The sequence below is a fragment of the Camelus bactrianus genome, chromosome 14 (assembly GCF_048773025.1).
Source record: "Camelus bactrianus isolate YW-2024 breed Bactrian camel chromosome 14, ASM4877302v1, whole genome shotgun sequence".
In the NCBI taxonomy this organism is placed as follows: domain Eukaryota; kingdom Metazoa; phylum Chordata; class Mammalia; order Artiodactyla; family Camelidae; genus Camelus; species Camelus bactrianus.
This window is the reverse complement of record NC_133552.1, coordinates 9,883,399-9,902,838: the sequence shown is the minus strand read 5'-3', so window position 1 is coordinate 9,902,838 and position 19,440 is coordinate 9,883,399. Positions and strand designations below refer to the sequence as shown.

At 43.5% G+C, this 19,440-nt stretch overlaps 1 protein-coding gene and 1 long non-coding RNA gene across 5 annotated transcripts in view; one reads left to right on the top strand and one right to left on the bottom strand.

Moving 5' to 3' along the window:
* LOC123615797 (uncharacterized) overlaps positions 1-7,937 on the bottom strand; it is a 46,142-nt gene extending 38,205 nt beyond the window's left edge. For 2 of the 3 annotated variants that reach the window (XR_012511663.1, XR_012511664.1), the window contains exon 1: positions 1,264-7,937. This is a non-coding gene — a long non-coding RNA (uncharacterized LOC123615797). The remainder of the gene's footprint in view (positions 1-1,263) is intronic. The other variant, XR_012511665.1, reaches the window with a different exon arrangement.
* DCLK1 (doublecortin like kinase 1) overlaps positions 1-18,022 on the top strand; it is a 298,221-nt gene extending 280,199 nt beyond the window's left edge. For both annotated transcript variants that reach the window (XM_074378069.1, XM_074378068.1), the window contains exon 17: positions 12,331-18,022. In XM_074378069.1, coding sequence (XP_074234170.1) covers positions 12,331-12,495 — 165 coding nt within the window. In that variant the 3' untranslated portion in view covers positions 12,496-18,022. The remainder of the gene's footprint in view (positions 1-12,330) is intronic.
* The last annotated feature ends 1,418 nt before the right edge of the window (positions 18,023-19,440 follow it).

The window sequence follows — 19,440 nt, the reverse complement described above, 5'->3', positions numbered from 1 at the left end:
ACTAGCTATTGCATGAATTTATTTTTTGATATTTTGTAACTGTCAGATCACTTAGCTGGCTTATCTGCTCAAGCAAAAGGGACTATGGGAGGTATCGATTCTTTTTTTTTAAAAACTGGGTTAAGAATTCTATCCAATCATTTTCTATTCCAGTCAGCCGCCCTGGCATTTCCTTCCAGGGGCATTGTTTGTGTCTCTTTAAGTTCTCCACAGGCAGGATGGTTTTTGATGGTTTTTGATGGTTTGAGAAATGAACTCTGAGAAGTCCTAGGCAACTCTTCTTCTCCATCTTAATGTTTCTGAAATGATCTCCAGGTAAAGCTCCACATCTGAGCGTTTGCTAAGAAAAAAATTCCACTGGGTTTGGCATTTGTTTCCCCCAAATGATCTTGCCTGTCTGCAGTAGTATAGTGGCTGCCTTATGCTGTTTCATGGAATAGACTAAACTGAAAGAAAGAGAGAGAGAAAGAGAGAAAGAAAGAGAAAGGAAGAAAGAAAGGAAAGAAGGAAAGAAAGAAAGAAAGAAAGAAAGAAAGAAAGAAAGAAAGAAAGAAAGAAAGAAAGAAAGAAAGAAAGAAAGAAAGAAAAGAAAGAAAAGAAAGAAAAAGAAAGAAAAAGAAAGAAAAAGAAAGAAAGAAAGAAAAGAGAAAGGAAGAAAATAAACACAATTTTAACCCCCAAATATTACTCAGTTTTTTTCTACAATTAGACACTAGAATCAAAGGCCTTAGGGAAGCAGAAAAGTCCAACCTTTGACACAGAATCCAAATATCTAAGATCATGATGCTTTCTAAGTCTACTGAAAGCATGATAATACCCAAACTTCAAACAATATTTTAGAGTCAGTTTGACACAGAAGGTTATTTGTATCTTCTAGATGGGTCCGCATGTAGGAGTTGCACCCCTGCCTTTTATTTACCTAGTAAATGAGCTTTATCAATGTAGAAAGAATTCCATTTTATTTTTAACCTTTTTTGGGGGGTAGGGGGTGGCCAATCAGTCATGACTTGCCTTTGTGCAGACTCTTCTTTTTGACTTTTTTACATGGAAGATGATCCATCCACCTTTTACTTTTTACTGAAAGATAATGTACATTCTGAAGAATGCATGTGAGTGCCTGTCTCAGCAAATCTTCACAAACTGAGCACACCCCTGTCGCAAGCACCCAGCTCAGGCACAGAACATTTCTAGCACCCCCAGAGGACCCCCGCCCCCCAGCGCCCTTCCGGGGAGGGTCACATAGCCCCGAGGATAAACACTGACCTGGAGTCTATCCGCATTCATTAGCTTTGGCTGGTTTTGTTCTTTATATAGATCGACTCACATCATGCTCCGTGCTTTTTCAGTTGTATGTCTCCTAACCTCAGGCATATTAAGCAAACATATACGAGGAAAGATAATATACAATTAAAAATAGGCATCAAATATGTCTATAGTTGTGCACTTTTGATAACCCAAATTACTCGTATAAATTAATTTCAAAAAAAAAACCTCTGGAAAATTGTATTACTCAATTTGGAGGCTTAAGGGTGAGTGCAAAACACCAAATAAACACAATAATTAATAAAAGTAACCAAGTATAAAAAGGCCATTTGACTAAATCCCAGTGATGGTTCCCATCAGCAGACAAAATGCCATGTCCCTGAATAATGGGCAGGAGCAGATGGGAGATCATCTCCTTTTTCTTCCACACATAAACTGCTCTGTTTTCCAGCTGGGGGCAGTAACAACAATGTTTATAGTTAATGTGTACTAAACAGCGCACCCAGTATGTAAAGCTAAATTGGAGAAATGATGCTAAAAACTCCTCAGCGTATATGCTTAATTAGGAAGTTTTATAATGCCATTTAGCCCTGGAACGAACACACTCTCCTCACTGATCGCAAATGCTTGCCTTTTATCTCCACGGAAGTAGGAGCATTTGTCTAACTACGGTGGCAGACAACTTTCGAACACAAACAATCATTGCGGACGAAACATCCCCGCTCTCAATTGTTGTGTTTACAAATGCTCGTGGCTGTTTTCACTGCTCTGAGCAAAACACTTGGGAGATGCGCTTGCATTTTGTAAAGTAGCTCATGTCAGGGCAGAAGCTGGGGAAACGTGTCTTTGGGGTGCTCAGAATTGGCAGGTCCTCTTAGCAGGCTTTTTGGTGATGGTGGAGAAATGGTGGGGACCACGCTTCTCCTCCTCTCCTTCATTCTCCTGCCTCCAACAGAAAAATGCTTACAGGCTGTAACCAGGGAAGCAGCGTCCTGCATGGCTTCTTTTTCCAGGAGACTTGCTTCTGTCCCCGAGTCCAGGGGACCCTCTCCCAGGAATGGGCTGCCTGGGCCATTCCACCCTCTTATGGCTGGGCTACAAGCCCCTGGAAAACATTCACATCTCGTTATATCCCCCGCCTAAAAGTGCAACCTTATTCTAAGGGGATGCGTTCACACACATCTCTTCCTCTCCCGAGTGAAGCTGTCACTGTGGCAGGAGCCATGCCCAACAACTCGTGGAGAAGAATTCCTGCATCTTCTGCATGCAGGACAAAGCAACGGCCAGAACCCAATTAAATAAAACAAATATCAAAACAAGGCATATGCTGAGAACTCTAAATAAGATAAAATGTGGAGATGGGCTAGGACTAAAGGGGGGCTGAGTTCCCAGGCGTGACGTGATTCAAATGTGCATATTGGACTCGGGCACGGGGCACCATCCTGAAACAGTGAGTAACGAGGCAGAGCGCGCCTCCGCATGCACAGTCCTCGTGAGGCTATTAAATGCTGTGGTGCCCGGGTGACAAAAGGAACGGGGTCAGTCAGATGCATCTTACTTGGTGTCGGTCTGAAAGATGGGTTCCCGTGAAAGCAGAGAGGAATCCCCCACATGGTGGGAAGAGGGTTCCAAAGGCACACAGCGAGTTGCAATGCCCTGCAGGTTGCTTTGGGGAAAGTTGCCTTGGCTTTGCTCTGCCCTTGAGAAAGGGCCCCTGATGAGTGTCGGGTGCTGCGGGAAGGAAGGGCAGAGGCCTCTGCTCTAGCAAGGGATTAACCAGCCTCCCCATCCCGGCTGGAGCCTCCCTGGGTAACAGAAAGGTTAACATATAGAAGAGGCATAGATTTAAACTTCAAAACCACTCAAACTGGGATTATAGAGAAAAACACCGAGAAGCTGTGCCAGATGCTCAAGTAGCCAAGAGTCTCAGGAGCTGGGCAGCAGCACTTGGGTCGCGGTCCCACAGACAGTGGCTGAGACTAACCCAAGGCTAGTGAGACCACAGTGGGGTTTTACCAAGTCGAACAGGTTGCTCACTCTTGGAGGTTTTATTTTGCTTCATTTTATTTTCAGAGCCCCCTTAAGAAAGGATTCCAACAGTATAGATTTGTCTTTTTAAAACTTAACGTACTTGTTATCCTTAGAAATGAGAAATTGCCACGGTGTCCTAAGACTTACCGATGGGGGTAAACTGAACTGAAATTTTGTAAGTTTTCCTGAGATTCGTAGTGATTCAGTATTGATTGGAAATTCTGTGGTATTGTATTGGTTTTAATCTTGCTGCCCAAACTTCTTTCCCTCTTTATGATTTAAAAAGACGTCTGCCCTCTTTTCTACGCATTTGTTCCTGCCCTACTTTGACTCCATATATTCCCCCGTGATGGTCACTGATAGGATTTAGACTTTTTTGGGTATTAATGTGTAGGAAAGAATACATCGTAAAGAGATTAATCGTAAGTATTGACACACCATTGTTCTATTAGGAAAGAGTGTTAATGTCGATATACTGAAGTCAAATTCTCAAATATGAGTCAAATACATATACTTCTAGAAACTAAAAAGTCTTGAAAATTGAGATAAACAAACCTGATTAAAGACTGGCAGCTCGGTGCATGGAGAGCCCGTGGCTTTGGTGAAGCCCTGGTTTTGGATCCAGCCTGTGCTACTTCCTGTCTGTTGACTTTGGGCAAGGTACATGGTCCTTCTCTGATTTTCCGTTTCCCCATCTATAAAAGGAGAAGAGTATTATCAACCTTCCAAATCTGAGGTGAGGATTAAATGAGATGCCTGTGCAAAAGTGCCTCCTTCACAGACCCAGCCCAAAGGAAGAACCCAGAAAAGATTATTTCAAGAGCACCCACTCCATGCAAGAGACAGATTTTCCTGTGACAACTGATCTCTCTCTGGATCTAAGCATTTGTTACTAACGTAGAGCTATGAACTTTTTTGATGCTTAGATTGGGATAAACTGTTGAATAATTTTTATGTAGATTATCCATAAATTCGGGGCATTAAACTTTACTTAATCAATAGCCTGAGATCCTGATGAAGTATAAACTTAAAAAGTTACCTCTAGGGCAGAGATTGGCAAACTACAGCCAGTGGGCTGAATCTAGCTCACTGCCTGTTTTTATCAATAAAGTTTTATTGGAACACAGCCACACTCATTCATTTATAAATTGCCCGTGGCCACTTCTGCCCTACAGGGGCAGAGTGGAGCAGTCTGTCAGAGAACCATATAGCCTGCAAAGCCTAAAGTACTAACTGGCCTTTCCAGAGAAAGTTTCTCAACACCTGTTCTGGGGGAAAAAATGTTCTAAATTAAAAGGCGCCACCTGGTGGGCTTATTAAAAATTGTATCACCACCACTTAGTGGAATGCCTGGCATGTGGTAGGTATCTCATAACTATCTGTTAACTTAATGAATGAATGAACTTTCCAATGGAGGGACCATTAGTAGAGAGAAAACTTGATTTTGAGGAAATGTGCTTGTTAGGAGTTTGTGGTAAAAGAGAGTTTGGACAATCAAATCACAGAGAGGCTCTAGGATAGCAACCCACCATAGCAACCCCAGAGGAAGCCTTTGACAAAGCTGAAAAAATAGTTTTTGTGATAAAAGGAGTTACCCCTTAACTTGCCTCCTTATTTGGTAAGTTCCAAATTTTCATAGATTTTTTTAAAGATAAACTATGCCTGCATTTGTCCTTTAGGTGACTAGTAGGATGAAGGTCAAACAAGATGGCAACTAAGCTTAGCTTCTGCTGTGAGAAAGTCAGGGGCTGAGGGGCGGAGGCAGCATGCCATCCTGACCCTCCAGACACCTGAGCTCAGCAGGTGGCTGTAATTTTAACCCTGTGATGGGAGGGCCACCAGAAACCCCCTGCGGAGCTGGGCCAGGGTGGGATTCTGTGAAGAACCCGATCAGTGGGAGGAGCTCGTGTTTAAGTGTGATGGAGAAGCCTGGAGCAGCTCCGTCCAGGGAAACGGGGGCCACGTTGAGAGTGGCACCCGGACGGGAGCTTCCAAGGCCACTGGTTTCATTCCAGGAGGCCTCCTTTTGCCGTTTAAATGGTCACCTTCGCTTTAGGGAACTACCGTGTCATAGATCCAGATACTGTGCAGTTGCTGGCGAGACCCCAAAAGGATATTAAAGCAAAACAAAACAGAACCATAATAAGCATGACAGCAAGCCAAAATAAATGAGGGTGGATATATCAATCGAGGTGTCAGTTTAATTTTACTAGCAAGCAAAACATTTCCAAAGTGGCAAGCAAATCGTAACTCAGTCCCTACAGAGTAAGGGCGAGCAAAGGAGAGGGTTTCTGAGATTAATGCCCCAACAGCTGCATCCCCGGCTCATTCTCCTAGGTGGTATGAATAATGGATGGGCTCAAAGGCAACATGCACAATAATGTTCTTTTATTAATGAAATGAAGACTGTTTGTGACGGCTGGCAATAAATTAAGAAAAGCGAAAAAGCAAAAGCAGTCACCGTTTGCCTCTGAAAAATGCAGTTGCTTAAATCCAATAATTACTGCCACGACAGAAAACATCGCCTCGGAACTTAAACGAGGTGCATCTCTTGCAAGTCCTGCACGTAGTGCAGAACAGAAATATTTTTGATCCATAGACTGGAAGGTCTATTGTTTGCTAGGAGAAAAACATAACCCACCGTAGTAGATTGATGGTGATACTCAGCATATTCGTAGTATTGCCTAGGTGCACGTTTCCCTAGGAGTGACGCGCTGTACGTCCCCTTCAGTCTACGGCCTGGGAAATGGGGGCTCGACGTGGTTCGGAAACGTGTCCAAGGTCGCATAATCTGCTGAGCTAGGACCAAAAGCTACTTCTCCTGACTTCCCCCTGCTGCTGCTTCCAAGAGGATTAGGCTGAAGCTACCAGACAGGGCACGCATCACACAGACGTGGGCGACTCAGGCAGGCAGAAACAATGTAAAGCTCCAATCCACAGTCTCACTTCATTCCCGACCTAACTCCTCGAGCTGTGTTTCTGCTCTAACATTGCAAAGATTGGCCAGATGGATCCATCCCAGGTGTTTACACTGATTTCCAAATTTAATGTCAGAAAGAAGGATTTCAATCATCTGAGTACTGTGTTGGGGGGAGTGTCATTTCATTATAACAGAAGAAGCCACTGGCCAAATGCAGGAGAGGTGTCCCTTGTTGGAACAGATTTCCTTGGGATCCGGCGAGCACTGTCTCTTATTCATGCATGCCTGGTACTATGGCAGACACCAAAACACGATGGATATGAATGTCTCTGAGATCTCCAACTGCTATGTGTGTAGCCCCCTGAGTTGCTGAGGTCACTGGCATGATTTTACCATTCCTAGGTCTTCACACTTCATCTCACAGCTCCGGAGAACACTGATCACCAAGGGCTTACAGTCTGAGGTGGGGATACACAGTGTTCCTTCTGTGCAGGACAGATTTATATTCGTGTCTCTATGTTCTGCTGTCCGGTCAGTTGTTCCGTCTGTTTCTCAGCATCCCCCAGTCCACTGCTAGTTGGCTGTAGCCCCACATGCAATGTAGCCATCGTCATTGGGCCCGTAATTTAAGTAACTAGATTAGAGCTCCCTATTTGGTTATTCCTGGTCAACTTCAGAATCTCAAGAGATTGCTTGCTCACCTCTAACCTGTGATAATTAGCACCCAAATGTGATAACGCAGGCTTCAGATTCTCTTACGAGCTCTTAATGAAGTGATAACTTACCGAGGAGCCCTTGGGAATTCTGCGGCAAGTCCGTTCACGTCGGTTCAACACAGCAGCACACCGTGAGCAAAGTAACTAATAAAACAATAAGGCTGTTGGGAGGCCTTGAGTTTGGGCGGACCATCAAAGCTGAGACTGACCTTCCTTCATAAAGACAGGCGTTAGGAAGCAGAGACCCTATTTGCTTCATCTGTGGGAATTTTTTGTGATGAGTAAAAGAGGAAAACAGCCTTTCAGAAATGGTTCAAAGGCCCCAGATTTAAATCTATGATACAGCACTTCTGAGGGAAAATTTTGTTTTGAATGTTTTCTGTGGGGAAAATGATCAGTTGGATGATAAATATTTTTATAGCAATACTTAAAAAAAATATACATTGACATAATTTTCTCTATCCCTGCTGGATCATCTGTCTTGAACGACATGTGGGGGCTACAGAATTCAGTTGTCAAATTTGAACTGCAGAGGTTTTAGAGGCAAGTTAATTTTATAGCCACAATTAAAATTCTAAAGATACCATATATGACAGTGCTTACTGGACCACAATAATGGTTACTGAGTAGCTAAATATATGAGTACAAGAGATTATTAACTTTATCTGATGTAAGCATTTGATCATATCTAAGACATAAATCATATTCTTAAATATTAACTCATAATACCGTAATTTTTTTACTCTTTTGTATTATAGACTGGCTTAGAGTTCTATTTTTTTGTTATTTAGAAAGTACATAATCAACTACAATAATTACATTCTGTATTAATTTAACAAACATTTACTATGTCCCTAATATGTGTGCCACAGTCAGCTAGGCATTCTGGAAAATGCAAAAAAGGTTCAGATTCTAGCATCGTGGAACTTGTATAGGTTTTGGGAAATATGCTCAGGAAAGGTTGTTACCTATTGGCCTGTGTGCAGTGAGTGTCAAAAGTTTGGTCAAGACAATACATGCCTGAGGAATTTAGAAAGACAAAGTGTGATGCAGAAGGTGAAATTTGATCAAATCTGGGAAAATAGATAAATGTGAATGGGTGAGAAGGAGGAGAGGTGTTGCAGGTTGGCGAATACCTTGAGCCAAGATGCAGAAGAGGGCGTGATTCGAGTACATTCCGAGATACAGCAGTTAGGACTGTTTGGATCTCATGTGAAGAAAACCCAAACCAAACTGGCTCTAAGCAAAAAGGAAAGGTATGATTTTATATAATCTGAAAGGTCCAAAGATTGGGCCTGGCTTCAATGATGGATGGATTCAGCACCAGCAGGGCAGGGTCTCTTTCCATCCCTGCACTCTGCCTCCCCGTGCTGGCTTGAACCTGGAGCTTCAGGGTACCAGGATGGGGGATGCAGCTCCAAGCCTGCCACCCTCTCACAGTGGGGACTTGTTGTAGCTGTGGAGTCTCGGTGAAGGTCTCCTTGTGTCCTGTGAGCTGGGCGGGCGTCCATCCTGACCCAGTCTCGGGGACTAGGGAATGCAGTCAGCATAGGCTTGCTCCTGGGTCACAAGCCACCCCTGCCATGCCCTCAGAAAGGGGGTAGGGTCCCCTTCACTGGAATCACAGAGTATGGGAGCGGGGTATGTCCAAAGGGAAACTGAGGTTCACCGTAGGCAGAGGAAGGGGATGATGCTGTTGTCCGCCAATGGGAACCTCTGGCTCTGCTGATGTCCCAGGACCATTTTGAGTAGCAACAGGAACGAGACGCTGGAAATTTTTATTGTAGGCACGTTGTGACTGTTAGGACAAGGATTGGGCTTTATGAGGAATTGTAAATAAATCGGACCTGGGGATAATTGACCTGTCAGCTGTGTGCAGGATGGGCTGGAGGTTGAGTGCTCAGGAGGGAAATAAGGTGACCTCTGTTGTACCTTCCCTTATTTCAAAAGCCACAATGTTTGGAGAGTAGCTGCTGTGAGCTGTGAGCTGTGGGGAGCACAGGCAGGATGCCCAGACTTGATCTTGCCCTCCAAAGAGTCTGGAGCGTGGCAGGGAGCGGCACATCAGTCAGTTGCGTTGTATGCAGGACACATAGTGAGAGCTGTACTGGGCTTCAGGGAACGCAGAGAAGTTCTTGAATGAACCACAGTCCACAGAGCTGGAAACAGAGTGAGCAGAAGCCCGGGGAGAGAGGCCGGTGGGCAGTGATGCCCTTTGGAACATCTTTGAGGCAAGTCTGTTGGGAGCCCTGAACGTTGTAGCCTTTGGGAATATTGCGAGGCCCCTGGTGGGTCGGAAACTCTGTCCTCAGGCCCAGAACGGGATTGTGCACACGGTGAACCCTGGCGTGCTCCCCTGAGAGGGTTCTCGGTCGTCAACATGGGTTCACCCTGGTCTTTTGGCTTCTGGTGCTGCCTGTGGTCAGTGTCCTCTCCCTGGCTCGCTCTGGCTGGGAACTGAGGAGGACTGAGCTCCTGGAGCGCAGTGGCTCCATCTAGTTCTGCTTCAACACACTTCAGAGCGAAGGGGAAGAGGTTGCCTGGACCTTGTGCAGGAGAACTGAGTTCTGTTCCTAGTCAGGGATGCTCTGCGGGCCTCACTGTCCCTGCCTGTAAAGCAAAGCCCTGGACGAAGAACGCTTTCTCAGCTCTATTTAAATGCTGAGTCTGTACTTGCACCAGAAGCAACCATCGCGCCCTTAGTACGTGATCTGGGGTCCTGACGTGCTTTGTTTGCAGAAATAACTGCGGTGAAGCTCCTGGTGAGATCGGGACAACCGAAAGCCTGGGAGCGTTTGAACACAAGGGCCCATCAGCAAAGGCCAGCACGGAAAAGCTGCTGACATTTTGAGAAACAGGCAGGAGTGGCCAGAACTGACCGCTTAAAAGGGACCAGGCAAGGGCTGTCCAGGCAAAGGGACAAGGGAGGGGGAGAATATGATTGTCCTGATGGGGAAGCTAAGGGGAAGGGGACCATCCATGCTGGTGAGTGCCACCAGCCTCTGCATTAAACGGTGTCAGGATTTGTGGAGAAAAGGCCTAGGTCAAGGTGGTGAAGGGGGTGGGGTACAGCTCTGTGGCAGAGTGTGTGCTTCGCATGCATGTGGTCCTCGGTTCAATCCCCAGTACCTCTGTTAAATAATAATAATAACATAAATAAATAAACCTAATTACCCTCCTCCAAAATAAAATAGTAATAATAAAAATTAACAAAAAGAAAAGAAAGGGCCTATTTCAGTGGCTGCAGCCAAAAGCGTGACTGGGAGTAACTGAGTGAATTATGGGGAGATGAGGGAAACATGGAGACAGTGCCAGTGAGGGGAGGGAGGGAGGGCAAGGACCCTTAGGTGCGTTCCAGTGCGAGCTTTGTCTTGCTCTCCTCTAACCTGTAGTTACCTAATTTTAGAACAATATCTTACTCTGTAAAGAAGAAGAAAAAAAAACTCACTTTTCATTTCTGGGAGTCTTCACCATTTAGAAAGCATCTGCACGTCCATTTTTGCCTCTAGCAACTGTGGGAGGGTGGGAGGGCATTACCCCTGCCCCTGATTTAACTGAGAACAGAGTGAATGGTTCACGGCCAGTGATGGATGGAGCGGGACACAGCGTCCCTGACGGCAGGCCCCGGGTGCTTCCTCCCGCACACCAGAGAACCTCCGTTACCAGTCAGCATTCGGTTTGATGCCAATGACTTTTTTCTTTCTCAAGAAGGTAGACATAGAAATAGTTTTTATGACCAAGGAAGTGTTTATATTACTCTTGGATTAACTAGAGAGTGGTTTTTTTTATGCAAGTTCAGACTAAATAGATGCCTGGGTTTTTTCTTACCTTCAACTCTGCACAAACAGAACATTTTCAGTTTGCATTGAAAGCAAAATACCATGTGTTGTAACTTCACAATGTTTTAAATAAAGTTAGGAATTTGGGTTTATGATGCCGAAGATATCATAAAATCGGTGGGTAGAAGACCAAGTACTATGTACGTGAGGGTCCTTAAAAATTCGCCATGCCGAGGAATTAAAGGTAGACATTTCCACAAACCAGTTATTGAATCACTGTATTAACAGTCTACCGAGACAAGAAGTGAATTATTCAAGTTTATCTTCCTCATTGGCTTGTAACACTGTTATTCAGTGTGTGGATAGTTTTTGAAGCAGAGCAGTTCAACCTAACGAAGCCATTTACTGTACTGGCCTACACTCTGCCTCTCTTTATTGCTTCATTTTGGAACTTCGATTGCCCCATTTTAGATCTAACATGCTACACTGCCGTCGTATGAGGGGCTTAGTTTTCACTTTGTTCTCAGAACCAGGCTGGCTATAAATTTATCTCTGTTCTTTGAAGAAGCTAACAGTAAATTTCCAAGAGGAAAAATGGTGGTAGATATCCCTGTAGAGGAAAAGTAATCTCTTAAAAGCAGAATAACCTCCAGGCTACATCCTTTTAAAGAGGGACTTTCAAACAAGGATGCCTTCAACTTTTATATGCGTTCTGTATTTTTGTTCAGGCTTTGTACCTGCTCTTCTGCTCTCTGTGTAAGGTTTCTCTGTAATGACCTGTTCCTCCTCACACCCATTAAATCTGTAATGAAGTCCTGCCCTCCCCAGTCCTAATGTCATAATAGCTTCCAGAACTATGGCTGGATAGCACATCCCAGAGATCAGCTAATGTTTCCTCAGGAAAATGAGGCACAGAGACCAGGAGTCTCTGGTCTCTGTGCCTACAACACAACCTACGACATTGAATCTTGATTTTGTAAATGACCACATGCTCCAATGAAAGTGAACTTAGTAAAGGAAAATCCGCAGGAAGGTTTCCATCTGGTTTAATTGCATTCAGAGCAGTTTTCAATTTCAGGCATGAGGTTCCTTCAAAGTCAAACCCATCATCCTTCCCAGAGATTCGGCCACACTCCCTCATCAACAGATAATAAGAGAATTTAGAATGAGGAGGTGCTACAATAACAAGGCGAGCTGGTGGCTCTGTTTCCGTGTCTGACGACTTCATCACCTCTCATCTTTATTCTGCAGCCGCCTGGAGCTGAATGTTGATGAACGAGGCACACCTGGCGTCCTCACGTGGCAGACACTCTGTCCCGGGGCCCCCGTTTACCAGGGGGTGTCTGGCTAGGCTGGGAGCGACCGAGAGTAATAGATGTGGAGCTAGGGGAGGTCTGGGTAGGGCTGGGGAGGGGTTGAACACGGCATCACCCATCCTGCCTGTGCCCGCGATGTCAGGACCAGATGCTCTAAGGAGCTGCATCTAGGGGAGCAGAGAACCAACCATGGACAGGTTAACTTGGCCAGCATATTTGTCTGACCTCAGAAAGTTCCAGAAAGCATTTATTTTGCCATTTCCTTCGGCCTAATTGTGCTCTTTCTCATTTTATGCCCCTGCTAGACCACCGCTCTTGATAAGGAGAGGCAGGTTTTCCGACGAAGACGCAACCCGGATGTGAGGAGCCAGTACAAGGCCCAGCCAGCGCCGCCTGAACTCAACTCGGAGTCGGAAGACTACTCCCCAAGCTCCTCCGAGACTGTTCGCTCCCCCAACTCACCCTTTTAATAAGACCCTTTTACTCGAAGTCCTAGCTTAACCCTTTGAGACTCTGAGATTTTTGCCCCCAGATTTACGTAAAGCAGTTTCATCTGACCTACCTAGCACTCAATGCTTGAATGGCCGAGCGGAAAAGTGTCTTTTCTGGTATCCTTGTAGCGATGTCCCTTTGCTGGTTGAGATGATGACGTGTCATTGGTGGTCCTCAAAGGGTTAAGGCTATTTTGCAACTTTTTAAACCACAGAAGCAACGAATGTTTTTATCAGTCAAGCTAGGATCTGCAGTATGTAATATCGCACACGTTAACCTTCTGAGTGCATAGGATTTTATGGCAAACCCTTGGGGAATTTTTCAGGCCTTTGGATTTATACATGCATGTTTCTTGATTTTGCTGCAGATCAAGGGTTGTTATTAGATGCTGAGATGCCCAGACAAGAAGAGCGTCTAGAGTGATATCTTGCTTGTCCTTTCTTGTGGGGTAAGAACGTGGCAGGTTTATAACTTAAGCATCAGCATTCCTCTCCTCTCCTCACAGTCCTATTAAGAAAAGGGACTTTCTTCCAGTGGAGGTCTGTCAGCTGCCACGAGTCCTGCGTCCCCAGTGGAGGGACTTAGGTCTGTGGCTGACAGCCTGACCCGGGAACTAGATGGTGCCCCTCCCCCAAATTGCCTCCATATGAAGATGTGCTCATGATGCCCCAGAAATGCTGCTTCCACTCCAGCTGCTGCTACTGCCAGCACAGACCCTCGGGAAGTCACCATCCCTTGTCCTGTGCTTGGTGAGTGAGGGTCTGCCTGCTCAGTATGAGACATCTACAGGAAAAACAAAACAAAACAAACTGGTGGAAAAGAGCAATAAATTGCCAGGTGCTCAATAGGGCTGGAATTTCAACCAGAAAGAGGCAACAAGATCTTGTTCTTTTTCTCACCTGCTTTTTCATGCATTTCAGTCTTCAGTGTGAAATTCACAGAGTATGAAGTCCGTATGTAGGCAGAGCGCTGGGGCACAGGGGACTAGAGGCTAGTGCTTTGCAAAGTGGCCAAGGAGAAAGCACAGTGGGCAAACAACCTAGGATGTCATAAAAATGGGTCTTAAAGAAATAAACCATCGGTAAGAGCATTCCATGTGCACCTTTAGGTCACCTACATATAGTCTCCCGGGGAGAACCAGATGGGAGACCTAGAAGGTACCCTGACAGATAAAACTTCTGCTTCCGAAGATGACCTTTCACAGCACTGCCCTTAGATGTCCAGAGGGAGGTGCTGTTTTCTCTCTTTGGGCCAAGTCCTGTCCGACACTTGTATTTCACTCTTGTTACCAAATCTTCCTGCCTAGCCCTGTGTCTCCGGTGAGTTCCTTCTGCGTGTATCACATTCAGAATAGGGGCCTGCCACTGCCGGTAGTTACTGCGATGCTTAGAGAGGAGGCTGGCCACGGTGTCTGGGAGGTAGGGGCCCAGTTCACACGTCCTCCTAAGGTTCGCTCAGCTCTGTGACCCAGGAGACAACCAATGAATGATGGGTCCTGAAATTTGCATCTAGATGGCTGAACAGCATGCACTGCCTCTGCTTTGGAATGTACTTCAATATCTGAAAGTCTTGAAGTCTGTGTATGACGTTTCCACAGTCAGTTCTGTATTTTCAAACACACATTGGCCTTGGATGGCTGCTTTTTACACTTCAATTCATAAACATATGGTCTATATTAATATAGATTTTTAAATCACAGCATGTCATGATTTTTTGCAACACAGTCCCCCCCAGTTTCTTTGTCTTCCATATTTAGGTTTATCTCTTTGGCCTGTGTTGTCCTGCTATGTAAACATCAGATCATATGTTGAGAAGTTCCCCTCTTTTAGAGAGTCCTGAATATCTTAACAGACAACATCACAAAGTAGCACAAGTCAATTGGATTCAGGGGGAGGAGGGGAAGGACAGAACACCAGGAGGGGTATGGTGTGTAGGTAGATTCCGTATTAGTAAAGTACCCTGAACTGCTCAGAATCTACTGCTTTCTCAAGAGCTCTAAAGCAAAGCACTATTCTAAGTAAGACTCAGGAGTAGGTGTATAGGGTGGCCTCGACGCTAAATGTGTGAACATGAAAAGATGTGGGTAGAGACCTACCTGTGGCAACTGTCACTTTCCTCTCTTTGAACTACTGCTTTTTCCATGGGCATTTACATGTGTTGCTCCAGCATCTAGTGTACAGGCCTTACGGTGTTCAGCTCATACCTTATTTTGTCCAAGTCTTGAAGGACTGTGGCCGACGTGAGGCTGTGGCATGTTTCCCAGAACACGGCACAGGGGCAGCTCAGAAGACTGCAGGGCCATTCGGCAAGGGGATCCCAGCGCATCGCTGTAGAATTTGAGTGATCTATGCTGTGTAAACAGCGGAATGTGACCTGTCAAGTAGAAATACTGAGTAATCAGATGGAATGCAATCTTTTCAGCACTAAGCTATCAAGATCCTGAGTGTCAGAGACGTACTCAGAGGGTTAACAGACAAGCACAAGGCATGCTGATTACGTGGGTGTACCCAGACTGCTTTTGCTTTTAGCCAGTGCTTTCTGCTTTTTTTCACGACATTCTTGGGATAGTTCAAGTTTGAAATAATTAAGTGGTGGTGTTCTTTAAGGAATTTCTATAACCAAATTGATCTTATTTTTTATTTCACTTTATTATAGAATAAATATGTACCATTATGGCAGTGTATCTCTGTAATGATCAATTTAATCATTGCCACAAGTGTCTCCATATTTTTTTTTCTAAGTATTTAATATAGCTCTTATGGTGGTGGCCTGGTAATGGGGACTGTCTTTCCTTTATTGATACATGACCAACCATATGGTATTTTCAAGGGAATTTTAAGATTCTTTTTTTTTTTTTCAGTTTGGTAGTAGACTAGTTAAGGAAAAACTCCTTCATTACTTGCATTGTGTAAACCATCTCTGTAGATGAGAACTGTTCATAGGGATGAACACATTTTTCCTCGACATTGTAGCAGAAATCATTTTATTCCTCATAATCAATGAATATGTGATTTGCTCCAGATCATTAGAAGGAAAAGTAAGATTTCAGTCACTGAAAATGTTTTTAACTGTAGCCCTCATTAACTTACACGTGGTGCATACTAAAATAAGCAGAGAAAAAAAATGCAAATAAACAACTAAAAACGCTTGGTGTTTTGTATTCAGTGAGACCTTCTTAGAATGTGCTCGGCCCCTGCATGGGTGGTGGTTAACAGGCCCATCAGATATTGTTGAAAGAAAGCAATATATCCATGAATGAAGGCTAAAATGTCAATCTTTTACCCTTTGAGGCATATTTCAGTTGGAAAAAGAAAAGAAAAATTGGCTTAGCTTAGAGGGTCACAGAGCTACCGTATGACTAAGGCTCACACACATTAAATCATGGTTGTTTGCTGGCCAGCGGTGCCCATTAGACAGCTCTATCCCCCGCGCTGAAGGGCAACTGCGCTTGAGGGAGAGCTTGCTTAATATCATTGCGTCATCTGCCAGCCCTTCTCCAGGTCAGGATCTGTCAGCATTTCCATGATAAACTTCTAATTTCAAAGGTTTTTAATTTCACCTTAAAAAGGTGCCCCCGGCTGAAGTTTGCTATACAGGGCCTGTACCAAAGAGTGAAGGTTCACTTGCTTCTTTTCTCTGCCCAATTCTCCAAAAATATCTGGTATGTCCCCCGTTTTCATTGTAATTTCAGAATTTTGGAAAGCACCAAGATCCAAGATGGTAGTTGTAATTATTCATTTGGATGTGGATTTTAAAAAAAATTAATGAGTCACCTGGCATATATTGTAGATAACATATCTTTTCTATAATTTGTAAATCATTAATTTTTTTTAAACTGCTACCTTTTTTTTTGGGTCCAATCAAAGATTTTTTAAAACTTGAAGTTGGTCAGTTCAAGGGTTAGCCTTTCCTGCGTGTTGTCTGCCCTTTCCATTAGGAGTTTGGGGAAAATACTCTCGGACAGACCCTTCTTTTGCATGCAGTGATGGAGGGTCAGCGATCTGCTTCTTTGGGAGATACGGATTTCTTTATTTCATCGAGTTTCACAAAGCCATTCTCGTCTGTTGGGGAAAATAGTGATTAAAAGCACTTCCGTAATTAACATTTTTGTCAATTCAGATACAATAAGAAGCACGAAAATGAACACACTTTACACTTTTTGTTTAAAGACAAATCAACAAAACTTGAGGACACATTTGATCACTGCAAATGTGCTTTTAAAAATTGGCTCAATGGTGCTTTATATGAAACAGTAACAAATGGGTTCCCTAGGACTGTCAGAAGGAAGCTTTCATTTGTATGTAATTACATACAATTGAGAAGGAGGTGCTTTTAAGGCAGTCTTTTATTTTTTAATCATCTCAAATATGCAGCCATCCATCCAGTAACATTAAGGGTCATCATAAACTGGTGGGAAACAGGAAATTCAGTGTAGAAGCTTAGAATGCCTCTGGTTGGGGTGGTTTTTATTTTTCCTTTTTTTGTTGTTGTTGTCATCCTTGGGCTTCGACACTGAAGCTGCATGATCATTTTTCAGTGAGTGAGCTTCTAACTGGCAGGTGCTTTGATCATGAGGTCTGCAACCTCTTGTCCTTGGAGACAAGCGAGAGATCTAGTTTCATTCTTTTTCACAAAGGAAGAGCAAGCTCCACAATTAAATCCTACCTGTAAATTTCCTCAACATTCTTTTTTGGTCAACTAAAATGAGACCCTTAATGTTGCTTCAATGTAAAATTGTATATTTTTGTCTGTGATATACTTTATTAACTTAAAGTAAATAATAGTTCTAAAAGCCTTCACTGTCGGTATTAAGAGAAAGTAGGATTTTAAAAGTGATGGTAAAGATGCTATAATGTCAATTCATTCCAGTCCCATCGAATGTGGTAAGAAAAAGACCTTGAATAGTTCTCTAGGGACAATTTCTCTCTGGCCATTGACATTAATCTTTGATGTATTCTCAGAAAAAAAATAAAAAGAAATTGAAACTGGTCCAAGGTTAGAGTCATATCCTCGATAACTATTTTTTTTAATTTTATTAGGAAATTAATAATAGTCTTTTTCATTCTGGCTGAAAGAAAATTATTAAAGGATTAGTTGAGTGTGAAATTAAATAGTATTTTGCTCATGCATACCGAAAAGGTGGGCTCGGAACTTGATGCATTTAAACAAGTTTCAGAAAGGTTTCAATCTGGTGCAAGAAAAAAATTCAATGTTTCCTTTGAAAATACTGAATTTATCAATTGCTGCATGGATCAGATGGTATAGGTTAATCTTTGATTTTCAGAATCTTAATGAAATAACTTTCAAACGATTTGTATCCATGATTAAAGCTGGAATGAGATCCAATTTTTCCCCCTAATCTCTCAGTTTAAGCTAATAAATGTAGGTTAATGTGGATGAAATCATCTGTGATATATTATGTTCATTTATCAACTGAGCTTTTTTGATGTTGCCTGTTTTTATGTAAAACATGTTCTTAAAAATTAATAAAATAATAGTACTTGGTGTATGAACTACTACATAATACCATAGCTACAGTGTCCACTCCTCAGTTCACTTTGCCATCACGGAGTAAAATTTCATTTTAGTTCAATTCATAATTGACACATTCAGTCCACAAAGGAATAACCCAGCTGTGTTCTTGGGGGGAATTCTCTCTATGCAAGGCTTTAAAAATTAGTCATGCGGTCAGAGAGTAGCTTTCCCACATGTCCTCATAGCAGAGTGTATATTTCATGAGCATAATTCAAAAACAACTATTCCAAAAATGTCCCTTTTCCTATATTACCTTCCTGCCTGGGCCAGTGACTTGGATAAACACACAGAAATCAAATACCATTCAGCCCTGTTTTATCCTTCAACCTATATGCACAAGCTCTCCAGAGAAGAGTGTTGTTTTATCCACTAACCTGTAATTAGTTGCCATTTTTACAGTGATGTCCCATTAGGCATCCCACGTGCAGCATTGACCTTAGAGAAAATTGCAAAGCTGTGCAATGGAAAAAAGTTCTCTTCTATGTGAGTTGTTCAATGCCAGGAGATTGACAAGTTGTCCAGCAAAAGTGACTGCAGTTCCCCTGGTTTCCCATGAAGGTGCCAGATTATCTCCAAGCACTTGTAAAGTCAGCAGTCACCTTCCCTGCCATCTACGTGCTGCTGCTCTTTTGCCTCTTGCTCCTCTGCAGTGAAATTTCTGGGTCCTTTCTAAGCTTTCAGGGAGATTTCTGTAAAATAATAGCTAAAGTGATTGCTTCCTGAGGACCATTACTTTGTTTTATGAGGTTGGCAGCTTTACCAAAAACCTCCCATCAGAAACAACAACAACAACAACAACAACAACAACAACAACAACAACAACAACAAAAAACATGCCCTGACGGGGAAACATCAAACACCAGCAACTCTGGGATTGAAGATGATAAAACTTTCACATCCGGAAACTGGGAGAAAGGCCTTCCAAGACTTTGAAAGGTGGGACGTCATGTTCAGATCAGGAAGTTATGCGTATGGAGGTAAATGGGGAACATAAACCAGGCAAAGAAGCATCCTGGGAAATTTCTTACGACATCTCCTTAAATAGGAGAAAGGCTTTATTCTAGCTTAGAAGGTAGCCAGCTTCCCCAGCTCCAGAAGGGGCACCAGGGGGAGACGGGAACCCCGCCCAGCCAGCTGGACCAGCCAAATCCATGCTGGCCGCCAGCTCTGTGACAGATGTCCCTGCCAGCTTGCCTGCACATCCAGATCATTCATTCAAATGTGTCTTGAGTAAGTGCCAAGGCCATGGAAGGGCTTAGAAAAGAAAAGGGAAACTCTGTTGTCCATTTTTATTTCCGCAATAGATCAGAAGGCTTTAAAGACGCGAAATGTGTCTCTAGTGAGAAAGCTTGCTCTGTCCTGAGACTGCCAGTCCAGGGTTCAGATAA